A 25,642-nucleotide genomic window follows, 5' to 3' on the forward strand; every position below is an offset into this window, starting at 1 on the left:
GGCACACAGCTTGCTTGCTTCTGAAAGTTCGATCACAGGACACCGACTGATGCAAGACCTCCGGCTACAGTGGTATAGCACGTGTAATATTGAGCAAATGTACTTCTATGATTCACATACAACGGCAGCAGTCTGTACAAGTTCTAAACAAAGCCATAGGAGGCTAGGGGCAAAGTCCACTTGTGTTCTGCCTGGTAAAAAAAATTTCTGCAGAATATTTCTTTCCTTTTGTTAATTATGCTTATTCTCTGTGTATTTTACAAGTTTGGATGGAGGAAAAAACTTTTTTCTAAAGTACAAAAGACTTGTTAATATGACTATGGTTAATTCAATTTTTCATCTAATTCAATTTCAACAGAAGGTGCAGGCCAGCACCCATGCATTTCTATGGGCCAGAACTTTCATTGTTTCGATTCTGAAATTACCCTTTGCCAAGTAATTCAAACATGACTGGTCAGCATGCAAGCGCCTGACCCCTATGGTGTGTTCAACAGCAAGCACCTTAGTGGCAGCACCTGTCTCGGCAGAGTTTAGGGACTGAATGTGTTGAAGACGCGTCGTCTGCCAAAAATACTGATTTCTGGCCTGGCCTGGGAAAATTCTTAAGCAATAACCATGTCTGATTACAGCAATTACCCGATTCTAAGGTAAACTTTTTTTTTTTCCAGGAAGATTGTGTCGAAAATTGCCTGCGCAATGCAATCGGATATGACCCCAAAACAACCTTTGAGGTGCACGTGTGCTTTACCACATGGCACGGGCGTACTGCGGCAAAGCTGACATAAAAAATACGAGCGGCAACGCTGACTTTAGGAGACAAGTCACCATCATGCAACAGACATTAGTACCTTGCCCATTTCTCTTCCTAAAAAAATCAAGTCCACGATAGACTTCTACTTTCTCCAGCAGCTTTACTGTCATTCCTACAGTAGTTTTCTACTTTGGACACATAGAAATTAGGCGCGCATTTGATTCGGGGGCGGGTTACTATCAGGTAAACACTGCCAAATGAATCAGCTTTGTGTTCTGGCATGTTTTTTCTTTTTCATCTCGTTTAATTCAACCCGCCAGATAATTTGATCGCTTTTGTCAGTCCCGTCCGCGTCGACGTAATGGAAGTTGACTATTTATATGCCTCTTCCTTAAATCGTAAGAAGAGCACCCACAGCAGGACACAAGAGTTTTTGCATTCTGCTGGAATCAGAATGCAGTCATGGCAGACAAAAAAATTGAACCTCATGACCTCATGCTCAAAAAACTAAAGCATGATAGCTACATAGGGCAGGTAGAAGAACTACTGCCATAAACACTGTGCTTCGTTTTGAAACCACAAATTTGCACAAGACAGATGAAGCCGCCCATCACACTGAAATGTTGTGGCAGCTTCGAAGCCCATTTGACGTACCTGCAACATTGTCTTTTCGCGACCGGACCTTGACCTGAGCTCGAGTGACATTCTGGAGGACGACCTGGTTGAAGTCGCCGCTGGTGAACTTGGCCTCGGCCAGAGAGAACGCTGCCTCCTTCATTACTTCCCCCATCAGCGACTTGGTCTGCATGCAGCACAAGAAATGTTGCTGTTGGTAATCTGATACAGGTTATGAAATGTCCATTGCTGTACACTCATTTAGCAGCCACATAACACCATCTGAGCGAGTCTAGCAGCTACAGTTACTGTGTTTGGCTAGAGATGTCAGTCAGTTGTTAAAGTAAAGCTTTCCTTGCAAAACCTCCTGGACCTTGCCGACTGTGGCTGCTGCTGCAGCTGTCTTTGCAAACAGCTCAACATAGAACAGCACACAGACAGTTAGCATATACATATAGCCATCTGTACTAGCGCTACAAATGTGACGGTCTGTTCTCCATCAAATTATGCAATTAAAGAACACGTGATACCTAAATATCCTTACTGAAATAAATACTGTGGAACCTTGCTCGTACGTTTTCACACTAAAAAAAAAGACATACTAACCAGGAAAACATACAGTCCAGTGTCACTAAAACACATGACAGACTGGGTCACTAAATCACATGACAGACTCAACTGTAGTTGACATCTACGTAACGTGAAGCATTGCGCGAATCTTTGCAGCATAAGACGCCGACATGCAACAAACTGGTGGGGCCTGAGAGGTGCGTTGTCGTTTCTGTGGCTTCTGCAAACTTAAATTTGCGCTACTCGAACTCAGATGTGTCAGAAGCTTCTCTGAACAGGGCATTCCGGCAGAAAGTTTTGATGTGCCCACTCGGGGTGAATCGCTGCAGCATGAGACACCGACACGCATGGAGCTGGTGGTGGCCAAGAGACCCAAGACTCACGTTGTCGTTTTCCTATTGCACAGTGTTTTAAGAGTGCAGTGGGAAACCGAAAAAGATCGAACTGGTTGGTGGTTGGCAACGCCTGAATATGACACCTACGATGCCGCTGAAAACATGATGCTCACCTTGTGCTTCTTGCAGCAGGGAATGGCGGCAAGTTTAAGCTATCACCTATTAAAAGCTAGCAGTATGCTTCCAACACCGCTATGCCCCACGCCCTGTGAAATAAATGCTTATCACAGCAAGGTTGGTGGTGACGGCTGTGAATGCAGTGCGCGACAACCCAGGAGGAGATCAGCTGGTACCAGAATAAACCAAGTGCACACCAGTGTTTTCACAAGACACGGGTGGTCAGAGGCCGGAAAATGTATCATGTGATCATACCGAATGTTTGTGCTGAAAGATCGCGTTTTCCGGGAACATATCAAGTGGTAAAAATGAAGTGTAACTGTATTGGGCCATTTTTTGTGTTCTAAGGAGCGAGCGCTGGTGCTGCGAAATCATGCCTAATGGGATCGTATCAACGGAGTTCTGTACACGTAATCTTACGTGGCACAATAGTGCGTTTCCTTAACCCAATGTTTCCAGAATATATTTCCTAAAAACCAACTTGCTGCAATAGCTAATCATAGTTATCAAATGTTGGTTAATTGACTGGTTCAATTTAGATTTTGCTCAAGCAGAACACAGTGCTTTCATGGATGATCACTTGCACTGGAGACACGTTCCCTGTGCAAACAAAACATGACGGCCCCCTGCCATTCCCGCATTTGTCATTACATCGCTCGAGTTGTAGGATTTCTCTCCATGTATTATAAAAATGTTGCAGCTCCGCCTGAAAGGCAAAGCATCGATTGCAACAGCAAATTAGTAAAGAGCTATATGAAGTAATGACAGTAGTCTTATCAGTCGTATAAAGATGTAAATATAGGCATACTAACCAAGTTAATGAGCGTGGTGTCCCACACACAAGCAAACATGAACACATCTCCCTCGATGACCGTGGAAACTATCAAAACGCACTCCTGACGGGATAGCAAAATTCTGCAAAGTGCACAAGATTGCGTGGCAACAAGGTGATGACAATTATGCTACCTTTTATGCCCGTCAACTACAACACTTTTACCCCTTGGTCAAGCCGAAGGCTATTCATAGTACTGACCTATCCTAAACACATGCGATAAGGAAGCAATGTGCCCATGCTCACGTCAACAAGCTTACCCACTCCTATCCATAACGCCTCTCCATAGTGAATCTATCTTATTATTTGCCAGCTGTAAATCTCACAATAAAATTTGTAAATGTCCACCAAGTGAACATGTTTAGTGATAGTGCAGAACCTGGAGCATTAAGGTTCATTCAAATAGGTTTTGTAAAGAATTAAAAAAAAAACGCATTTACTGAGCCCGCTGTGAGTCCTGTGAAAGCAATCGTTGCTTCATCATGATCACAGAGCCTACGCATCACGCAGCCACAGTCGGCCGCTCATATGTAGCTCTTGAATAATAAAGTGTGTTCTAGAAGGCTATTTTAGAAGCAACTTTCTTGATTTTGAAGTCGCCAAAATGTTGCCAATGGTTTGTCGTGCCACCATAAAAGTTGCCGGTCGCTAAATTGAAAAATCTGCCACTAAACAGTCAAGCAAGTTGCTAGATCTAGTGACAAATTTGCTAAAATGACAATACTTTTTATGTCTACTGCCAGAGAAAACCCACTCCCCGCAATCTCCATTACCCCTATCTTGTACGAGCTTACACAATCTTAGGCCTTGCAAATTTTACGATTCCTCAATTAAGCTTCCCTTCTCTTCGCACCCATTCTGTAACAGACTACCATTTATACACCCTAAGTATTACATGGCTTGCACAGCTCCATTCTTTCCTCTTTATGTTAACTACAATACAGGCTGCCCCTGTTTGCTCTCTAATCCACACCGCCTGTCTCTCTGTCTCCCAAAGATACCCTAAAATTTTTTGCCTTCCATCACTTGCTGCACAGCACATAACTTTTCAAGTTTCTCTCTTAGCCTCCAAATTTCTACACCATATGTGAGTACCGCTAGAATACAACCATTGTACAGTTTTCTTGAAGGCAATGTTTCAGAAGTCAAACTGTACAGATGGCACACCAAGTAGAAATCATCTCACAACTTTATTCCCATTTTAAAGGCAGAATATTAATTTCTTTTTTCTTTCCAATACCTTCCAGTACTCTTAAGATAGATGCAACATTCTGAAGTCAGGATGGACAGTTAATGTGTTCAATATGCTGGAATTTTCAGATTACCTGATTTTTCCAAGTTTTCCTATAGGTGGTTCCGGCACAAGAAAATAATGGTAGTTTATAGTTTTCCAAGTTACCGCCAGCCTATAATTTTGAACTACTACTACCAAAAAGCTTATAAGCTTGTTGGAATGCCACATTCTGATTTAAATAATTCACGCTTCTTGCGACATTCCGACCGCACAACAATTCTGCGACTCACAAATCCAGCAAGAGGTACACCAATGTTTTAAGATTGCGTAGGTTCAGTGAGGTTCCTTGCTTCCTTTTGGCATACCACTGACTTTGCCACTGTAGGTACCAATTTCCCCGATTCAAGGAAACCAGGGTAAAAATTCCCTCTTGTTTCCCTGAATATTCAAAAATTGACTAATCCCTTGAAAATTCCGAGTTTTCCCCAATGATAGACACACCTTGAGATATTTCTTTTGTCTTTCTCAAGTTTCGACATGTGACCTCATTACTTGCTTTATGAAAGTCTCAAAAGCAAAATGGCATCCATGAGCGCTGCTGATTATTGTGTGCTCACTTTGCACTCAGGTTATAACAAACATAAAAATGAACTGCTTCCATAAGTAGGCAAAGCAAGTTGCATGCAACCTTTACAATGGTTTAACTTATTGTTGTCTTCATAAACGTGAACAAGTTACGTAATGCAACACAAACCGAGAGCAGCACCCCACTTCCCCAGACAGCCTCGCACAACAATAGAGGACCCCATAACTTTGCCTTCACAGATAGAGAAAGATTTTTAAAAGTTCTGTAGTTTTACATGCCAAAACAATATGATTATGAGGCACGGTACAGTTTAATTTTGACCACGTGGGGTTCTTTAACATGCACCTAAATGTAAGCACACAAGCATTTTTGCACTTTGGTCCCTTCGAATGGAGGCCGTCGTGGCCAGGATCGAACGCTTGACCTTGAGCACAGCAGTGTAATGCCATAGCCACTAGGCTACCGCAACAGGCAAGAAATAAAAGGTTCCCGCAAGTGCAGAAACTGAAGTCGGGCAAGTTAGTTATACACAATAAGGGCTAGGGAAAGTTTTCTCTCTGTGTAGCTGTTTCGCCTGTATTGGCTTCAGGCAAACATCAAATCCTCATGAGCACAGCCTAGCACTCAAATGAGAAATTCTCGCAACACTGCACAATTTATTGTCTTTACAGCCAAGGCTGTCACTTAAAAAATCTGCAACCGAAATTAAAGGTACACATTTTGTGAAGTTCACTTTGGGAAATGTGTCATGCATATAAGGTTACATATCTCTGGTCAAAGTGTTATTTTTCAGAACCCTCTCTCCAAAGTACAAGGAACTGGTATAGCAAGTGAAATTCAGTCAGCAAAGAGAAATGCCTAAATGAATGTCTAGCAGCAGCTTGAAAACTATCAACAGGAAACACATAATATGAAGATATTCAAATGCTATGACAAAGCAAATTTTTTAGTGATGGCAGCAAAGCTACTGACAATTATGGGGTGTTTGTGGCAGTGAAAATGGTGCTAAATGGGATACTTTGGTCAAGAAACAATACACCTCAGTGAAAGTTCTAGGGGCATTTTTTTTTTTATTATTCAAGCTACACTTTTCATAACGCAGAAACATCACAGGTCAACACACCATCGCATAGCTTATTGGTATGGTGATGGCCTTTCTGATACAAAGAAACCGCAATGGCGTTTTTTGATTCGCTAGCGCCGCCCCATCTGTGGCCTCGCAATATCTTTGGAAACCAGATTTGATGCTCTCTAGGAGCTTAGTTCAATTCATAACTGAACTCAACTCATATATGGATAAGAACAACATAATTCCAGCCCGCAGATAAAACAAACACTATGTTAGTCTATCCGCTGCGGACTCCTTCGCACATGATATTATTAGACATAGCGCACTTCACCAGGAGCACAAGTGTTAAGCACGCTTTGCTGAAATGGCAAGATAAATTTCTATTTACAGGTTTACCGCAAGGCTAGAAATTGGCACGCAAGCAGCTACACCAATCAAATTAGCGGGATGAACCTTACTATAACGTATGATTCCCTCGTAGCTGCGAGTGAAGCTATACATATATATACTGACGTGGATATGCGGTGTGTTCGAGTGACGTTCCCATACACACACATTTACAAGGGTTTTCCAGCTGCTCGATAAAATAAATCACGCACAATGTAACAACGAAAGTCGTTCTGAATACCAACTGCAGCGGTACCGCAAAAGCTAAACGAGGCTCCGGCGGTTACGATATATGCAGCAGTGGTAAGGATGCAGAGATATCTCGTAAGAGCTACGGTAACGGCAGGCGAGATGGGTCAGCTGTAGCAACTGCGTTAGCACCACAACTGCACTGTTACATTAGGTCACAAGCACCTGCGACATATCGGCCATGCAGGCACCTGTACGCACCTCTACGATTTTCTTCAGTATCGACCTGAACCGCATTTGCAGAGCGTCGGCTTTCTTCTTGAGAAGGTTGTGACCCTTCTGAGCACCCTTCAGCCTGCCCCTCATGAGGGTCATTGCCCTGTAAGAAATCAAACAGAGCATAATTAATTTTCTGGAAGCGAAATAACGCTCTTCACAGCCGCAGAACATGTTTGTTGTCAAAACTAAAGCTCCGAACGGCCGACGGTCGCCGAGACGTCTCTCCACCGACAATGCTGAGAAGTTGGAGAAATTTACTCACATACGGGAAGGGAAGATAGCGATCCTCTCCTTGCCGCTCATGACTTTTACTTGCTAAGACGATATCAAACCCCTCAGAATTTAAAGTAACCAATTCCGAAGAACGGTCACACCTCCGCTGTTACGGCGATCATGCGCTTCTTCACGAAGCTCGCGACGTCACGTGATAATCCGCAGCGCCACTGCACACCTCGAGAGTGTTTTGGTTTCGGTTCTGGTATTTACTCTTAAATTTTTATTTTGTCCCCCGAGTTTTCCAGCAAGATTTATTGTTAAAAGAGCAGGTCTTCAACACCGATACCAAAGGAAACTCCGTACACAAAGCCGAATCACATGAGTCTTGGTCAACAGTCCACATGCACTCTTTGAACGAAGTGAAATCCCAGCGATTACGACGGCATCTCCTTCGTTCGTTAACCGGTATGTTTAACCTGCAGTTCACTGAAGACTTTATTCGTAAACATAGAATCTCTGAGCCAAGCCACATTTTACAGCTTCGATTCTTTCCGGCAATTACATATTCATTACATACAAGGCGAGCTCGTTTCTCTTAAAATCGTGGAGAAAAAGAATTGGAGCTTACCCCTGGTTTTGCTCAAATTTCGCATAAATATCGTATTTCGTAGTTAAAATCGTTCCGTATAACATTTGGCACTATTTATTGCCTGGTTTGTCAAGCCCACACACACAAAAAAAATGGCAAAGACTGCTGCAACGCGGTGCTCCCCAGACGACCCCACACAGAATCGACTCCTGCAACGCACGGAAGTGACGTCACTAAATGTCAACGTCACATGCACGCGTATTTTCGTTTTTCGAGGGCGCGTGGTTTGATTGTTTGTTCGCACGTGACATTCAGTACGCATCCCGTCAGCCGCGCTTGCGGGTCGTGCTAATTTCTGCTGCCGCTGGTGCTGGACCCAAGGCCTGGTTCTGCTGCATTCTCGCAAGCCTTTGACATCATCCTTTTATATGCACGAAAGCTGCTTTGCAGGGTTATCTTATATTTGCTAGCGTTATATATATATCTATTCTAATAAGTATTTTGATGGTATTTTGATTGTGTTTGTCGCGTATTTGCCGATCTTGCTGTCCTTGTTCGCGACCTCTTGCTTTGTTCAACCCTAGCGCGGATTTCCCTGATTCAACGTATATATAGTGCTGACTAGAAGGTAGCCTCCTTTCGTTTGTGAAAAAGCTCAGATTTATTTTTTCGCAGTCTTTTTTTTTTCTTCTAGGTGTCATTTTAGATTGCACTGCTTGCAACATGACACGTGTTTTGGTTGCCGGTGACTCGATGGTGAAATACGCGGACCAGTATTTCCCATCGCGTCGTAGTTTGTCAGTCAGTGTTGCCGCGCATAGAGGAGTAAGGATTGAGCATTTGCTGTCAATGATTGCTGACAAGCTAGCTGGTTTTGATGTTGTCATTGTGCACGTTGGCACTAACAACGCTGTTGACAGTGTCAGCGTGTGCATGGACAGGTATCGCCAGCTCGCTCAGGGGATCATTGAGAGAAATCCCATGGTGCATGTAGCTTTTTCTGCCATTCTTCCTCGGGGGCAGAATCAGTACAGCTCATGGGAAGCTCAGTCCTCATGGTTGCATGACCTGAATGGTAACTACAAAAGGATTAACAGTGCCCTGATGCAGTACTGCCACGAGTGCGGCTACACATTCCTGGGTGGTCTCGTGGACAACTGGCCCAGTTGCCTGAGCAGAGATGGTGTCCACCCGAGCCGCTTTGGTAACAAGGTGCTGGCAGACTTCCTGTACCAGGGGGCCTGCACCCTGTCCATCCATCTGGAGAGAAGCCGCATCCAGCAGTCCTACAAGGAGACCCAGGCACCTTCTTCATGGACCAGTTGGACTCGGCAGGACAGCATCCCTGCCATCTCCGAGGCTGACTTTCCCCCGCTTGGTTTGCATATTTTAATTTCTTCGCATGCAGCAAGTGGACCTTCCACAGCACCAGCTCCTGTCTGGAAAGCCAGCACTGCTCCTTTGCAGAGGCACGGCACCAACCAGCCTACCAGAACCCTTCAAGGTGCTGGATTTTCACTTGTTGGCGGTGTCCGTGTCCGTTGCAAGGGAAGCAAGGCTTGGTTCACCTGGGACAGCCTGCCTTCCCCCACTTTCCATGGCACAAGTGTACCAAGTAGGGGAAAAGCCGAGGGGAGGTCTGCTGAGCCAATGATCCCTGGTCGAGGTGCAAGCACCACTTGTGTCTGGAAAACTAGGAGAGCCACACAAAAGCATAAGAGTGCTCCTGTTGTGTGCTCACCTGTGGGGGAAGGAGAGGCCAGTGCTCAAGAAGCAGCTGTGCCAGAGGCTGTCTCCCACTGTGGCGACAGGGAGTGGAAAGTGGTAGTATCGAGGAGGAGGCGGAAGGCTGCAGCACTGCACAAGCAAGAATGGAGCTGTGACCTGGCTGCAGACAGGAAAGGCAAAGTTCTTGCTGTGACAGCTGCCAAGTTCTTGAAGTTCGCTTCACCTTTGAAAGCAGTTGTTAGCCAGAAACAGACATGCATTAACAGTATAAAGTCTGAGTCTGCTCCTTCTGCTGTCTCTGGTAGCAAGCTTGAAGGACAAGCCAGTGCCCCTCATGACGCCATTTGTGATAGTTTTGGCAAGGTGCAGCATGTGGCTAGCAGGCAGAATAAAGACTGCTTGGTAGTTGCTATGGCTGAGTGCAGACCTGTCATAAATGGTGTTCCAAATGAGGTCATTGTCTGCAAATGCTGTAGGTCAGAAACAATGCAAGATGGAGGGCAGATGACGAGCAATCCTGGCACAGAGGCTGGTGACCTTGACAAAGCTGCGTACATTGCTCCCACGCGACGTAGGTGTTGTGAGGCTGCTTTGACATCCAGCTGCAGGCCTGCCAGCTCTGATGCCCAGGCTGTTTGTGAAGGAGCTGGTGCTAACACAACCAGAGTTCCTAACACTGTCACTTTATTGCATGGTGGAGGCAGCAAAGTTTATTTAAATGCAACATTTGATAATTTTATTTCTTTCAGGCAAAGCTTTGATGAATGGTGCAGGGAGGGCAAGCACATAGTCACAATAAGTAGGTCTCATAGAAGTCCATTTGCAACAGAATCTAAAGAGTTTGAGTATATTAGGATTTCATATAGCTGTGTTCATGGTCGTGCTATAAAACCAAGAGGCACAGGAAAGCGACCCAAGCAAGCATACAATGGTACTGGTTGTGAAATGGCAGTTTCAGTAAGCCTGTGCAAATCACCTACTCTTCACTACAAAATAACCAAGCTGCAAGCTAAGCATAATCACGCCACGAAGTATTATGACTTGTATCCTCAAAGCAGGCTTCTAAACGATGCAGAGAAGGTAGAATTCTTTGATTTTGCCAAATGTAATATTGGCCCAAAGTATTTTAAAAGTTTGGTCGAACAGAAAACGGGCAAGAAATTAACTACAAAAGATGTTAACAATTACAAGCAAAGGTTTTCTATTCCTATTCGCAACGAGCAGGCTCACGGAGAAATGGTTTTGGAAAAAATAGACACCTTGTTAGCAAATAATCCAAACTGGGTCATTCACTATGAAAAGAATCAAAGTAATAACCTGCAATTTGTGTTACTTCAGACAACGCACATGCGTGAGATTTTGGAAAAGTACCCAGAGATTTTATTTATTGATGGAACATATAAAGTAAACATTGAAGGCTATATCTTGTACTCTATATTGGTTGAAGATGGTGGAGGTCGTGGGAGACCTGTGTGTTATGCCTTTTTGCAGAATGAAACGACTGAAATTGTGCAGGCTATGTTTGCCAAGTTTGCAGAGTTTAACCCGTTCATTGTATCTGCTTGCAGAGTAGTCATGATAGATAAAGACATGAACGAGCTACGCATTTTGACCAAGATTCTTCCTGATTCTGAAATTTTGTTGTGTACATGGCATGTGCTGCAATGCTTTCAGCAAAAAGTCAATGAGAAAGCTAGACTGCAGCGTGATCAGTTACTCCCTCTGTTAAAAAAAAATTGTTTATTCCTTCACTGTGCAGGACTACTTAGACAGGCTTGCTGAGCTCGAAGCTATGGCGTCTAAAGATTTTATTTCTTATTACATGCAGAACTGGCACTCCTGTAAAGAAATGTGGGTACATGCATATCGGCAGAAACTTCCTGCATTTGGTAATAACACGAATAATCGCATTGAGTGTCACAATCAAAAAATTAAAAGTTATCTCACTTCAAGCATGCATTTGGTTCAAGCAATAGAAGCATTAGTAAGTTATATTGAGAAGGATTTCTTATCTCTAAAATTTTCCAAGTTTAAGGAAATGAAGCTGAACTTAAATGTAAATGATGTCAGTGAGCCATTTCAACTAGACTTGGCCCGTAATTGCACTTCTGAGGCCACAAGTAAAGTACTTGAGCAGTATAAACGGTTTAAAGAAGTAGGTTATTTGGTTACTTCCACTGCTAATTCTTATGTAGTGGCTTCAGCAAGTTCTGAGCACAGTGTTTCATTATGCCTGACGCGTTGCATGTGTGCTTTTTATAATCAGTACAGTTTGCCTTGTGCACACATTATAGCAGCTCGCCATTTTGCCAAGCAAGACCTTTTTGACAAAGCATGCATACCAGACAGGTGGTGTAAGGATCATTTCCTGAGTGACAGCTGCATGGTCTCAAGTGCCACACCAGTGGTGACAAGCAGCATTCAGCTGCTGCCATCTGTGAAGCTCGACACTGCTCAAGAAAAGTATTCTTACACCTACAAGAGGCTTTGTGAAATGTCCAAGACTGTGGCTAATGTATTATCTAATTGTGGTGAGAAGGAGCTAATGGAAAAACTTGCATCATGCGAGGCATTCTTCAGAAACTTAACCACCTTTCCTAGTAATCAAATTACAGTTAGCTTACAAGGTACACCAGCTCCATTACCCCAGTTGACTGCTACAAGCAGTTGCAGGCATTCGAATAGTACAAAACTTAATGTACCTTTGGTAAAAGCAAGAAGAGGACGGCCAAAGAAAGTCAAAGCTGTTAAGCGTAAGTTTTTGCCATCGCAAAAGCAAATGGTAAGCCTTGCAATGGTGACAGCAGACATGTTAAATGTCTGCAAACGCTACTCTCTTTCAGATGCCGATTTAAATGCTTTAGTACAGGGCACCTCAATATCAGACAGCGTGATTAACGTAGCACAATACTTGATTCATAAAAAGTTTCCTCACTGGGATGGCTTTCAAGATGTGCTACTTGGCCATCGTTTACTATTTACTAAAGTAGAAAGCCCTTTTATTCAAATCTTGCATGTCCGAAATCCCGATCACTGGCTTACGGTAACCAATGCTGACGCTGATGAAAACACAGTCTTTGTATATGACTCAATTGACCAAGGTACTCCTTCTGATGCCATCAGGCAAATCTGTCACATGCTAAAATTGCAGTCACCAACGCTGACCATTTGCACTAAAGGGGCACAAAACCAGTGCAACACGCTTGACTGTGGCTTGTTTGCAATTGCAAATATGTATTATTTAGCATCGGATTGGAGACCAGAAAATTTAAACCTTAGTCAGAGTATGCTGCGCAGACATTTGCTGAAATGCATACAAAAAGGCAACATGGAAGATTTTCCACTCACAAGCTCCCCCACTACTCGTGTGCGGCCAAAAGATTGTAAAAGATTGTATTTATGAGTTGCATTGTGTATGCAGGCAACCGCTGTATGGCAGAAAAGTACTGGACATTTCTTGTGCATACTGTTCAAAAACCTTTCACAGGGAATGCCTTCGCCTTTTACCAGATAATATGGATAAAAAAATAATTGTGTGCTCTAACTCATGTTTGGCTAGTGCCAAGGAAAAAATCCACACTTGTAGTACGTAGCATTTTTCTCTTTGTACGGCTTTAGCCAAACCTGACTATAACAAGCCAGCATAAAGTGAATTATCCTGTATATTGCACACACAAAACTTCCTGACTGATACTCATGCAAAACACTCACTTGTAACAGAGGCCTTTTTTTTCGTACTTTTTTTTAAAATACTGCCTAAATGTTAGAATACTCGGAAACATACCAGCAGTGTACTTCAAGCAAGCTCCTATCGAGTCTCTATTTTGAGTGACTGGCAAGCTGTTTAAGGCTAAAGATTGCTGTCTACTATGCATGGTTTTGTTTACAAAAATGCAGGTAACTCTGACTTAATTTTTCCACTGAGGACAACAAATTCATGTAGGACAAACACAATACAAAAGTTTGTTTCCTTTCGTTATAGGTGCATTTGGATTTGAAGAATTACCTGATATAATGAACCTATTTTTAGTGCATAGGCCAGTTATTATCGGGTTTCAGTGTATCTACAAGCTACCAGTAAACACTGACACAAACCGGTGATGTGAAACTTTTATTGTTCCAGAGCCCCGTTAGCAATATGCCTGTATACTTCGATGCTGTTAAGAGGTTTATTTGTTAATTATCAATGCATTAACTTAGATCCATTAGCAGCTGTGCAACTGCTTTATGGTTACCTGCGGCATCGGGATTGCTTAGGCCCAACCACAAGGAACAAGTTTACAACATATTTTTGGCCGGCTATTTGATTTGACGTGGGCACAATTCAGCATCTAGAGCATCAACCCCAGCATCTCATCATTCTTGACGATGGCAGCTGGCGTCAACAATCCGTCAGGAATGTGTTTCTTGTGGTTGAAACTTTAATGTTGGCAGGTTCACTTTGTATTATTCAATTTGAAAACCTGATCAATCTGCTTCTAAGTAGTAGCAAGTATTTTGGATATTCAACTGTGTTACAAAATTTGCTTGCCATCGGTCTGGTACTGCTTTAGCAACCGAAATCTGTACTGACATTGCCCCATTACCTTCCCGTTGCCGCAAGTCTCTCGGCGGAGCCTGACCGCTACAGAGCGCGTTCTCGGGTGGCAGATAGAGAAAACTCTTGTCATGAAGCTGCGCTAAGCAGCTTCATGCAAGACAGGCACTTGTGCCCGCGGACCAACAGGCTAAGAAAATCCTCAACAGCAGCACTCGGGTTGTCACAGTGACATGTTCATCTCGGAGTGCAAGTTGCAGATTCTTTTTAATCCTTTGTACTTCACCTGCGTTTTTTTCCCTCTTGTACAGGTCCACTGATGTACCAGCTGCATGCATTCACACTACCATCAAGTCATCAGGAGCGTCTGTACCTCTATCTAAATATTACACTATTGTCTAAGGTGGAAAATGAGACTTGTATATTTTGCTGTAATGGTTCTGCCAATAAAAGATTGATTATACATATTTCTTTTCTTGCAAAGCTGGCATTGTGTATGTAACAGGCCAGTGCAGCATATAAGCTATAACTTTTTTTTTGCAGATGCATAACGCTCACCTGCTATGAAACCAACTTGCACTGCATAGTTAATATGAAACACAGAAGATGATTGTGCACCATCTTGAGTGCCTTCACATTCTTATTTAGTAATATTTTGCATCAGCTATACAGCACAACTTGGCTTCCATGTTGAAGAACAAACTAGCCTACACACGTTTCCTTTTGCACTAACTACGTTAAGTATGTGCCAATTAATTCCTAGGCGAGTCTTTTTAAATACTCCTCCTTGATCAGGTGCTTGTCACTGTCAAAATTGAGGCAAGGTATAGATTTGTCTACAATTTTTATTGGTTATGAACAGAGACAGCATTTAAAAAATTCATGCTAAAGGGCAGCACTCTATAACAACCCAACACTCAAGTCCAGATTACACTGTTTTGCAATAAACTTGAAAAACACAACACACATTTACTGTTCGGTTGTCTTTCACTGTTGCATGGGTGATCAAGTATTGGGCCCCTGTACCTAAAGAATTGTAACACAATTCAGTCATCCAAATTACATCTTTGCGTGCACTATGCATACATTTTTTTTTTTTCTAGAACACTTTCTGGGTATCCCATAGACATTTCGCTGCAAGACATGTGCATATTACATGGATGTCCAGTGAACGTCTAGAAAAGGGCATTTTGAATGTTACCTGAAAACAGCCTCAATATTAATTCAAAGTTATTCTTAGTTTGTTTGACTGAAAGAATACAGCACATTTTTATGGTGTACGACAGTGTAGCCCATCTAAATGTTACTTTAATGTAGCAGAGAAATCTGCGCTGATTAAAAGCTGTATAAAGGAAACCTGCTTCACTACATGAAATGGGTATGAAAAGGTGACATATCTGAGGGATAAAAATAATTTCAAGTTCACAATTGGTATAACTTGGTGTAGAGCACTCACCTAAATAAACCTTCCCATTCTTTGTTCACATACTGACTTCCACTACACTATAACACAGTTGAGCATGCAACAATTTTCAATTAAATAAGTAGCAAAGTGAAAGCTCATTTGCATTAAACATCTAGAGGAAAAGCTACAAAAAAATGTGGTGTGGAGAAAACACGTAAACATGCACAACTCAAGCATTTCGTGATTAAGCGACTAGAAATTTATGGCTTTTTATTATTTCGCTGCAGGCTGAGCTAACCCAATAAAAACTAAGACTTACACAGCATGCTTTGCCACATTGAAATTCATATCACCCTGTTGTTTGGATACTTCAGGTCACGTGTAGCTGTTCTAGGTACTCTAAGGCTTCCACCATAAAGTGAACCCGTATGGCTTAAAGTGCCTTTTCTCTGCACCAAGACAGAAATGTAAATAATCATGTGAAAGTTACTACACACTTCTTTCCTTGGCATTTCAGAGTTGGTAGAGCACACTTAACATACACGTAGCGCAAAAATTTATTCGTTGACTGCCCCACTAAACATCCTACCATGCTGCGGTGAAACTATGCACTTGACCCACCCCCTTTCCCCCGTGCCTAACCCCATAGGTCATGTGCAGAGTGTCACAGAATTCTGTTTCGAGGATTCTTTGCATGCGCTAATGTTTCTCCAGCCATTGAGCATAAGTAAATTAAAAAAAACTAGACTAAAACATAGCACTGCTAACTGTCTAAGTATGCAATAGGTTGTGATGATTGTGACATTTCTATGCATGTGTAATCTTGCACATACTCATTTATCAAAGTGACCTTCCTATAACTTGTACCTCCCACAAACTTATGATTTCATGCACACAGTGACACAATCGTACACACTCAGCCCACCTCCAAAGTGGGTGAAGTACATCCATAAGGCTATAAAGGAGTGTGTGACTGATGGTGGGATTGAATCCTTCTTCTAGCAAATGGCCCAATGTTCTAACCATCATCATCATCATCAGCCTGGTTACGCCCACTGCAGGGCAAAGGCTTCTCCCATACTCCCCAACAACCCCGGTCATGTACTAATTGTGGCCATGTCGTCCCTGCAAACTTCTTAATCTCATCCGCCCACCTAACTTTCTGCCGCCCCCTGCTACACTTCCCTTCCCTTGGAATCCATTCCATAGCCCTTAGTGACCATCGGTTATCTTCCCTCCTCATTACGTGTCGTGCCCATGCCCATTTCTTTTTCTTGATTTCAACTAAGATGTCATTAACTCGCGTTTGTTCCCTCACCCAATCTGCTCATTTCTTATCCCTTAACGTTACACCCATCATTCTTCTTTCCATAGCTCGTTGCGTCGTTCTCAATTTGAGTAGAACCCTTTTCGTAAGCCTCCAGATTTCTGCCCCGTAGGTGAGTACCGGTAAGACACAGCTATTATACACTTTTCTCTTGATGGATAATGGCAACCTGCTGTTCATGATCTGAGAATGCCTGCCAAACGCACCCCAGCCCATTCTTATTCTTCTGATTATTTCCGTCTCATGATCCGGATCCGCCGTCACTACCTGCCCTAAGTAGATGTATTCCCTTACCACTTCCAGTGCCTTGCTACCTATTGTAAATTGCTGTTCTCTTCCGAGACTGTTAAACATTATTTTAGTTTTCTGCAGATTAATTTTTAGACCTACTCTTCTGCTTTGCCTCTCCAGGTCAGTGAGCATGCATTGCAATTGGTCCCCTGAGTTACTAAGCAAGGCAATATCATCAGCGAATCGCAAGTTACTGAGGTATTCCCCATTAACCTTTATCCCCAATTCTTCCCAATCCAGATCTCTGAATACCTCCTGTAAACACGCTGTGAATAGCATTGGAGAGATCGTATCTCCCTGCCTGACGCCTTTCTTTATTGGGATTTTGTTGCTTTCTTTATGGACGACTACGGTGGCTGTGGAGCCGCTATAGATATCTTTCAGTATTTTCACATACGGCTCGTCTACACCCTGATTCCGTAATGCCTCCATGACTGCTGAGGTTTCGACAGAATCAAACGCTTTCTCGTAATCAATGAAAGCTCTATATAAGGGTTGGTCATATTTCGCACATTCCTCTATCACCTGATTGATAGTGTGAATATGGTCTATTGTTGAGTAGCCTTTACGGAATCCTGCCTAGTCCTTTGGTTGACAGAAGTCTAAGGTGTTTCTGATTCTATTTGCGATTACCTTAGTAAATAGTTTGTAGGCAACTGACAGTAAGCTGATCGGTCTATAATTTTTCAAGTCTTTGGCGTCCCCTTTCTTATGGATTAGGATTATGTTAGCATTCTTACAAGATTCCGGTACGCTCGAGGTGATGAGGCATTGCGTATACAGGGTGGCCAGTTTCTCTAGAACAATCTGCCCACCATCCTTCAACAAATCTGCTGTTACCTGATCCTCCCCAGCTGCCTTCCCCCTTTGCATATCTGCCAAGGCTTTCTTTACTTCTTGCGGCGTTACCTGTGGGATTTCGAATTCCTCTAGACTATTTTCTCTTCCATTATCGTCGTAGGTGCCACTGGTACTGTATAAATCTCTATAGAACTCCTCAGCCACTTGATCTCATGCATATTAGTGATGATATTGCCGGCTTTGTCTCTTAACGCATACATCTGATTCTTGCCAATTCCTAGTTTCTTCTTCACTGCTTTTAGGCTTCCTCCGTTCCTGAGAGCATGTTCAATTCTATCCATATTTTACTTCCTGTGTTCTAACCGTTAACACATCCTTGCACATACACTTCTCTTGTGCCAAAGTCACTCTTTGAAACATCTGGTGCGTGCAAAACATGCCAGTTTCTCGCATTCTTCCCTCTTGACAGCTGGTACTTTGAGATGATGTGTTAGACTGCACTGCCTTTGGGATCAGGCTACATTTTCTGCTAGATCCTTCAAAGCGGTTGAAGTTCACCTACAATGATATCACATTCAAAGTAATAAACTAACATTGTCCCAGTAAAATCCGATTAGTGGGTCCTTGTAGCTGTTTATATTATGCATTAATGTGTCATGCTCTTAATGTGTCAAGCACCTAGAAGTGACACCACTATGTTCTTTAAGTCCAACCTTTCACCTGTCTGCCAATCATGTATGTCGGCATTATGAGCAGAGAAGAAATCATGCTCACTCGACTGGCACACCCAGCTTAGCCTGCTCAAGCTTAGTGGAGCAAGGTCTTGTTAATTCATCAATGTATTAAAAACTCCTTCATCAAAATGTGTTCACACTAAATCAGGTGTCACACCTGAAGCGGTCTGCGCTGGACGCATGAAAGAAGACTAAGGAATGGGCTAGGGGAGAAGTGAGAAGGAAGTTGGAATAAATGGCGGACGACACCCGTCTCACTTAGATTATGTCATTTCTGTTGCCGTTCTAGTTAGGAACGCTACATTTTGGCGCAGCCGACAGTTTTCGAAGACCAGCCATGCGGGTTATGTTTTTCGTCGACCAGGCGTCATCGGAGTCTGTTGTGTTCACCCGATACCAAGTGCACGGTGAGCCAGCGACGGACCGTCCTCTTGAAGTTAGTTCTACCGCGCTGATCAACATGGTGCTGCAACAAGCTGCAATCAGCCGCCAAGCCCTCGTGCAAACAGGTTCGGTGACAGTGAATCTACAACTGCGGACACTGAGAGAACTCGTTCTGGAACCCATACGACGTGGCACCCTCAAAAAGGAAACGCCTGCCGGGAAGGTGAGCCTAGACTTGAGTGTTATGGAACTGCAAAGGAACATTATACAACAGATCGAAATAATGAGAACTTTCGTCCAAGCGCTTAGTCGAGAGCAGTCAGCACGAAGCATTGTTGAACCAGATGTTTTTGAAGGAAACTTGCAAAATGCTCACTACTGGCTGTGGTTTTTCGAGTACACCTGTGACAAGAATATGTGGCACTCCGACGATACAAAGATTTGGAATATGCGCCGCTATTTGGGCGGTATAGCCAGAAGATGGTATGACGTGCAACTCATGGATCATGGAACAACATGTTGGGAACAGTGGAAAAGCAGCTTTTTAGGGGCTTTCGAAGGCAATGCAGTAGAAAGCTGGGATGTGGCACTACGGTTCAGTTATACAAGTGGCTCTCTGCTTGAGTACTGTCTTGAGAAAGGGTCGCCTATTATATTCTGCAGAACCGAAGCTGTCGTCTTCTGCTGTTGTAGCTTTGATAACGCAAGGGTTGTGTATCGAGATCCGTAGTCATGTGCAGCTCAAAGGTCCAAGAACGTTTGATGGCCTTCTGAACTTTCTACAGACCTCAGTGCCAAGAATTAAATCGAGAAGACAGCCAGATGGTAGAACAGAGCAACTTGATTCTCGTGAGCTGAGTGAGCATCTAGAGTCGTTGCCGTCAACTGAATGTGAACACAGCTTCATAAACAAATCTCTGGGAAGCGTAAATCATGACTGTGAGGATGGTGAAGAACCAATTACCGCAGTTCACGGCAACCTACTTCCACATAATCTGTCTACCGTGCATCACAAGCCCCAGAAAAAGAGCTTCAGTGAGACAGTGTATTTGGTGTCGTCAAGCTTATTGTACACCCCCATTAAGGTAGATGGCATTGAAGTGAAGGGTCTCATTGACAGTGGAGCTTCGGTATCTATTATCAACAAGACTCGAGTGGATGCCAGTCATCTGCACGCTGGTAGAACATTGCGTGTCCAAGCCTACGATGGGTCAGTGACCATGCATAGCGAATGGGTAACCCTGGCTATTGAATTTCGAGGAAATGCTATTACCAGTGACGTATTGGCAATTCCCAATGTCACCTATGATTTTCTTTTGTCCCGTCCAGACATGAAAAAACTTAAGATGAACCTCTATTGGGATGACGAGGTAATGGCCGAAGACATGATAAGAACAGAAGATCCTGGTGAAGAACCTAGTGTATCAAGGCTAATTTTTCACCAGGAAGACATCAAGACTAAGTACCCAGAGCTTATATGCATGGGAAGCTACCTTCCAGCAATGAAATCCCATGTCGTTCCTTTCGAGCTCGCAGATAAAACAAAGGTTCGTAGAACGCCCTATAATATGTCCAGAGATAAAAAGGTGTGGCTGAAAAAGGAGTTGCAAGAAATGTTAGACGCAGGTATCATCCGGCCTTCTGTATCCCCATTTGCTTCTCCTATAACTATTGCACCTAAAGAAGACGGGACATTCCGCCTCTGCACAGACTATCGAGCCCTCAATCGTCAAACAGAATTGATACCTTATCCAATGCCGAGAATCGACGACATCATTGACGAAACCGGTGGTTGCCATTGTTTTTCACGAATAGATCTCTGCAAGGGCTTTTGGCAGATTCCACTAAGTGAAGAAACGCAGAAGTACACCGCGTTCATAACCCCATTTGACTTGTTTGAGTACAACCGCCTACCATTTGGTTGGAAAAACTCCCCTGCGTGGTTTCAGAAGATTATGACGGACATTCTGAAACCTTACCTGGGCACATTTTGCAATGTGTACATCGACGACATCATCATCTACTCAAAGACAAAGGACGAATACCGTAGTCATCTTTCAAAAGTTCTTCATACCCTCAGTCTTGCCCAACTCAAAGTCAACTTCAAGAAAAGTGCGTTCTTTCAAGATACCGTAGTATTTCTTGGCAGGGTGTTTGATGGACAGACTAAAAGCACCAAGCAAGAATCGGTAGAGAGAATCTCCAAGCTGGTAAAGCCTTATGATGTGCACTCCCTGCACGTTTTTCTTGGCCTTGCAGGACACTTTTGGGCGTTTATCAAAGACTACGCACTGAGAACAAGGTGCCTCACACGTTTAACTCAGAAAGACGTGCCTTTTCATTGGGACGAGAAGTGCGAAGCTGTCTATCGTGAGCTTGTAAAACTAATATCGTCGGACCCCATCTTGCGAATACTGGATTTTTCTTTGCCTTTCGTGCTGAACACGAACGCATCACATTATGCTACCGGTGCAGTTCTATACCAGAAGCCATCCAAACAAGCTGATCAAACCAAACACTACGTCGTGGGGTACTACAGCTATACCCTGAAACCCGCCGAAATCAATTACTGTACCACAGAAAAGGAAGCTCTGGCCGTCTTAAAAGCTGTGCAGTACTTTCGTACTTACCTGGAAGGTGCCAAATTCATACTTTTCACGGACCATCAAGCACTGACTCAACTTCTGAGCATGGCCCAGCCGAGAGGCCTCATTGCTAGATGGGTGAACTATCTGCAACAATTTGATTTCATAATTTCGCACCGTCCTGGCCCACTCCTCACTGACGCTGATGCACTATCAAGATTACTTGTACAGGAATCAAGCAATAATCCAGAGACAATCAATCATATTAAGCTATGGGAAGGTACAGAAGAGCTCCAGTTTATCAATGGAAGGTATCACGTACCACCAACTATGATTCCAAGGATTCTTCATCTATACCACGACACCCCTGAATCGGGTGGACATGATGGCTTCGGGCGCACTTATAAGAAATTGCTCATGAGATTCACATGGCCGGGCATGAAAAACGACATCAGCCATTACATCCGCACATGCCACCTCTGCCAGGTGAACAAAGCTAAATTCAAGCAATCGACAGACGTTATGACAAACCCTGAATATTCAAGCGTCCTGTTCGAAGTAATTCATTTGGACTTTGCGGAGCTCAAAAAGAAGGGGGAAGGAGTCAAGCGAACGCAAGCTTTCTTGCTCTCCATAGATGAGTGCACAAGACGATTGCGGCTAAAGCTGGCAAAGAAGACGCAAACAGCGTAATAAACCTCCTCAAAGCTGAATGTTTTAAGCACACAAAGACGCTCGTCTGCGACAACGGGCCGGCTTTCCGGAGTGCCAAATTATCAAAGTGGGCACAGGAGCACAGCATAATGATAAAGTATTCTTCTCCATACCACCCGGCAGCAAACGGCCTAGCGGAACGTGCCATACGAGACATCAAACAGTATCTGAAGATGTATCCAGACTTTGCCGGTGGCTGGAAGTGCTGTCTCGAGGCCGCTGTGAAACATCATAACAGATCATACACCATGGGTTTAGGCTGCAGCCCTCATTTTGTAACTTCGGGTACAGTGCCCATACTTCCTGCAGATCGTGAGCTAGGTCTCCTTGAGAACCTCGAACTTGCGGAAGTAAGGAAAACTGTGAAAGGACAGGAGGTCTACAAGCGCCGCATGAGGCGAAACTTTGATAAAAGGCACAGTAGCAAGGTACCGGACATACAGCCTGCAGACTATGTCCTTTTAAGGAAAGGAGCTGTGCCCTCAAATTCAAAATTTTGCGGACCATTTCAAGTTATTAAGACTGCATGCCAGCATGGAATATTGAAGAATGTCTGGTACGCCGGAGCCTCGGGCCAAACGGAGTGCACCGCTGTTGGAAACGTATTCAAGTATTACCCCAGGAGGTGTAATTAAAAGAAATCCGGAAGAGTGAAGCGGTCTGCGCTGGACGCATGAAAGAAGACGAAGGAATGGGCTAGGGGAGAAGTGAGAAGGAAGAAGTTGGAATAAATGGCGGACGACACCCGTCTCACTTAGATTATGTCATTTTTGTTGCCGTTCTAGTTAGGAACGCTACAACACTTTCAGAACGGATGGCAGGGTGCGAAGTGGAAGAATGGTAGTAGAACAGTCACGATACCACTTTGCTTGAGCAAAGTTTCAGTAGAGCTAAAACCGAGTTCAAGCATGCCTAGTGCATCAATTAATGCAGCTTTCACTGGGAAAGACATGACAGGGTGCTGAGTGCAAGCAGAACAGAGAAATGAGTTGCTGCATCATGCTGTATGAAATGGTGCCACTGTGGGCAGGAGGAAGTGGCTTGATACAGAAGAAAACGGTTCAACGAAGGATTACTCGGTTGCATGGCGATGGAGCAAAAACAGCGGCCGAGTGCACCTGCGTCTAGGGCAAGCTGCCTCGGTGTTCTCCGGTTACGGATACTAGAACTGAACACGTTGCACCATCTGGGGCGGTATGCCCCATACTATGAAAGAACTCAGCCATCAGCAAGAGCATGGAGTTTCCTACTAAACTGAGTACAGGGACTTCCCTTGCACCACACATCGGCACACATTTCAGTGCGAACACCCAACGCGCGTAAATTCGATGTTAGTTTGCAGTGGCGGCGCTGTGGACTCATTGTTTAGGAGCAGCAATAACTATTCGTTACTATATAATAAGTGCAAATTTTCTCGGACGCAGTACCAAATCCCGCACTAGAAATGATGTTTGCAAAACGCGCTACTTGTCCATCCAGACGCGGAACAGTTATAGCAAGCCGAAAGCAGACGCACTTGTTTAGATACAAATATTGTAAAACTCGTAACCGCATCGTAAAACTCACCGTCAGACTCATCATTGTTGAAAAGCGTTAAGAAGCGACTGCCACGCTTCAAATTTAAACAACGCGCATAAGAGACGCGAACTCACGAACACTACGATTCGCTAGGACATAAGAGGATTGGATTGACTTGCAATGCTTGCCCGGATCTCTTTCGTACCTGAACAATGTGGGTGTTACCGCTGGTTTCAGCATTTCGTTTGTTTATTATTACGCGCCGGTTCTGCTAGAAGCGGTGTCAAGCGAAAGTTCTGCGACATCGCTACCCGCTTTGCATATCCAATGCACGGTCAGCTACGTGCGATGCACAGCGCCAATGCGTATAATACATTACGTTCCCTCTAGGTCAGTCATTGTTTACGGCTTTTCAACGCACATGCCTGCTAAACGCTTTTCCTGTGAGAGAATCACACTCAAGTCTTATGTGAAGCGTAAACTCGAACGTACAGGCTCAATTTACAGAAGCATAATAAAACATTCGAAAAAGCGCCGGCTATGGCTGATGACTGCTGCTGCACGCTTCACAGCATGATTACCATTCATTCCGTAAAGAGCACTTATTCATTCATCAAAAGAAACCTGCACAGCCTTATCATTGATCTAAAAAATAGCATATGCCTGTGAAGCTGCGAGCTCAGTATGAAGTTTCATTGCCTCTCCACACATAATTAAACGCTTTAGTGCATGAAATTCTATCAGACCATGCGATGTTATTAGAATTTATGAAGCTTCACAGCCCTACACAGGCGTTGAGGTAAAGCCCTCGACAGACGCAAACAAATCGTGGAATCGAACGAATGACTCCACAGTGCGCTTGGGCTTAAGGTGAATGTAACCATTTGCTGCCCCTCCGCTCAAGATGCCGTCTCAAAGCGTGAAATTCGGTCATATCGTGCGACATAATAACAAACTTGTCGAACTTCACCGCACTGCCCAAGCGTTGAGGTAAAGCCCTCGGCAGACGCAAACATATCGTGGAATCGAACGAGTAACTCCACAGTGCGCTTGTGCTTAAGATGAATGTAACCATTTGCTGCCGCTCCGCTCAAGATGCCGTCTCAAAGCGTGAAATTCGGTCATATCGTGCGACATAATAACAAACTTGTCAAACTTCACCGCACTGCCCAAGCGTTGAGGTAAAGCCCTCGGCAGACGCAAACATATCGTGGAATCGAACGAGTGACTCCACAGTGCGCTTGTGCTTAAGGTGAATGTAACCATTTGCTGCCCCTCCGCTCAAGATGCCGTCTCAAAGCGTGAAATTCGTTCATATCGTGCGACATAATAACAAACTTGTCGAACTTCACCGCAGTGCCAAGCGTTGCGGTAAAACCCACGGCAGAAGTAGGGCTGCATGAAATGCCATGAAAGCACAGGTGGCGCTTTTGCGCATGATGTGAAGTGAAAACATTTTGTGCCACTCTGCACAAGTTTGCATCTCAATGTGTCTTTTTCAGGCAGACCAGGTGATGTCGTTACAACTCCGTCAAGCTTAACAAGACTACACAAGCATTGCCATAAATCTTGCAGCAGAAGTAGCTAAGGTATTAGTAAACTTAATTAATACATGGGCAACGCTGAGCGCCGACGGTAAATGCAAACATTATTTCTGTCATTGCACGCATGTCTGTGCATAGCTGCTTGAAACGAAGGAAGTGCTGTGCAGTGCAATATTAGTTATATCAACACTTATGCACGTCACTGCAAAACTTAAGGATTCTACGGCTTGTATGCTTAGTCAAAA

The 25,642-nt window shown here is 43.8% G+C and overlaps 2 protein-coding genes across 5 annotated transcripts in view; one reads left to right on the forward strand and one right to left on the reverse strand.

The window, feature by feature from the left end:
* LOC126534385 (V-type proton ATPase subunit D-like) overlaps positions 1-7,444 on the reverse strand; it is an 81,743-nt gene extending 74,299 nt beyond the window's left edge. Inside the window, exons 1-3 of one of the 2 annotated variants that reach the window (XM_050181661.3) lie at positions 7,287-7,444; positions 7,007-7,124; positions 1,406-1,553 (exon numbers count right to left, since the gene is read on the reverse strand). In XM_050181661.3, coding sequence (XP_050037618.1) covers positions 1,406-1,553; positions 7,007-7,124; positions 7,287-7,327 — 307 coding nt within the window. In that variant the 5' untranslated portion in view covers positions 7,328-7,444. The remainder of the gene's footprint in view (positions 1-1,405; positions 1,554-7,006; positions 7,125-7,286) is intronic. The other variant, XM_050181660.3, reaches the window with a different exon arrangement.
* A 540-nt stretch (positions 7,445-7,984) lies between these two features.
* On the forward strand, positions 7,985-14,557 carry LOC126547952 (uncharacterized). 3 transcript variants are annotated; one of them, XM_072289208.1, is made up of 3 exons: positions 8,175-9,207; positions 11,903-12,020; positions 14,406-14,557. In XM_072289208.1, the coding sequence occupies exons 1-3, from the start codon at positions 8,553-8,555 to the stop codon at positions 14,494-14,496; spliced, it is 864 nt and encodes a 287-aa protein (XP_072145309.1). In that variant the 5' UTR covers positions 8,175-8,552; the 3' UTR covers positions 14,497-14,557. The 3 variants fall into 3 exon arrangements, 2 of the variants coding, with proteins under 2 accessions (XP_072145310.1, XP_072145309.1); XR_011895672.1 differs by lacking the exon at positions 11,903-12,020 and having other exon boundaries at positions 7,985-9,207; XM_072289209.1 differs by lacking the exons at positions 11,903-12,020; positions 14,406-14,557 and adding an exon at positions 9,297-10,895 and having other exon boundaries at positions 8,174-9,207.
* Positions 14,558-25,642: the final 11,085 nt, after the last annotated feature.

The sequence above is a fragment of the Dermacentor andersoni genome, chromosome 7, assembly GCF_023375885.2.
Source record: "Dermacentor andersoni chromosome 7, qqDerAnde1_hic_scaffold, whole genome shotgun sequence".
NCBI classification, from domain to species: Eukaryota; Metazoa; Arthropoda; class Arachnida; order Ixodida; family Ixodidae; genus Dermacentor; species Dermacentor andersoni.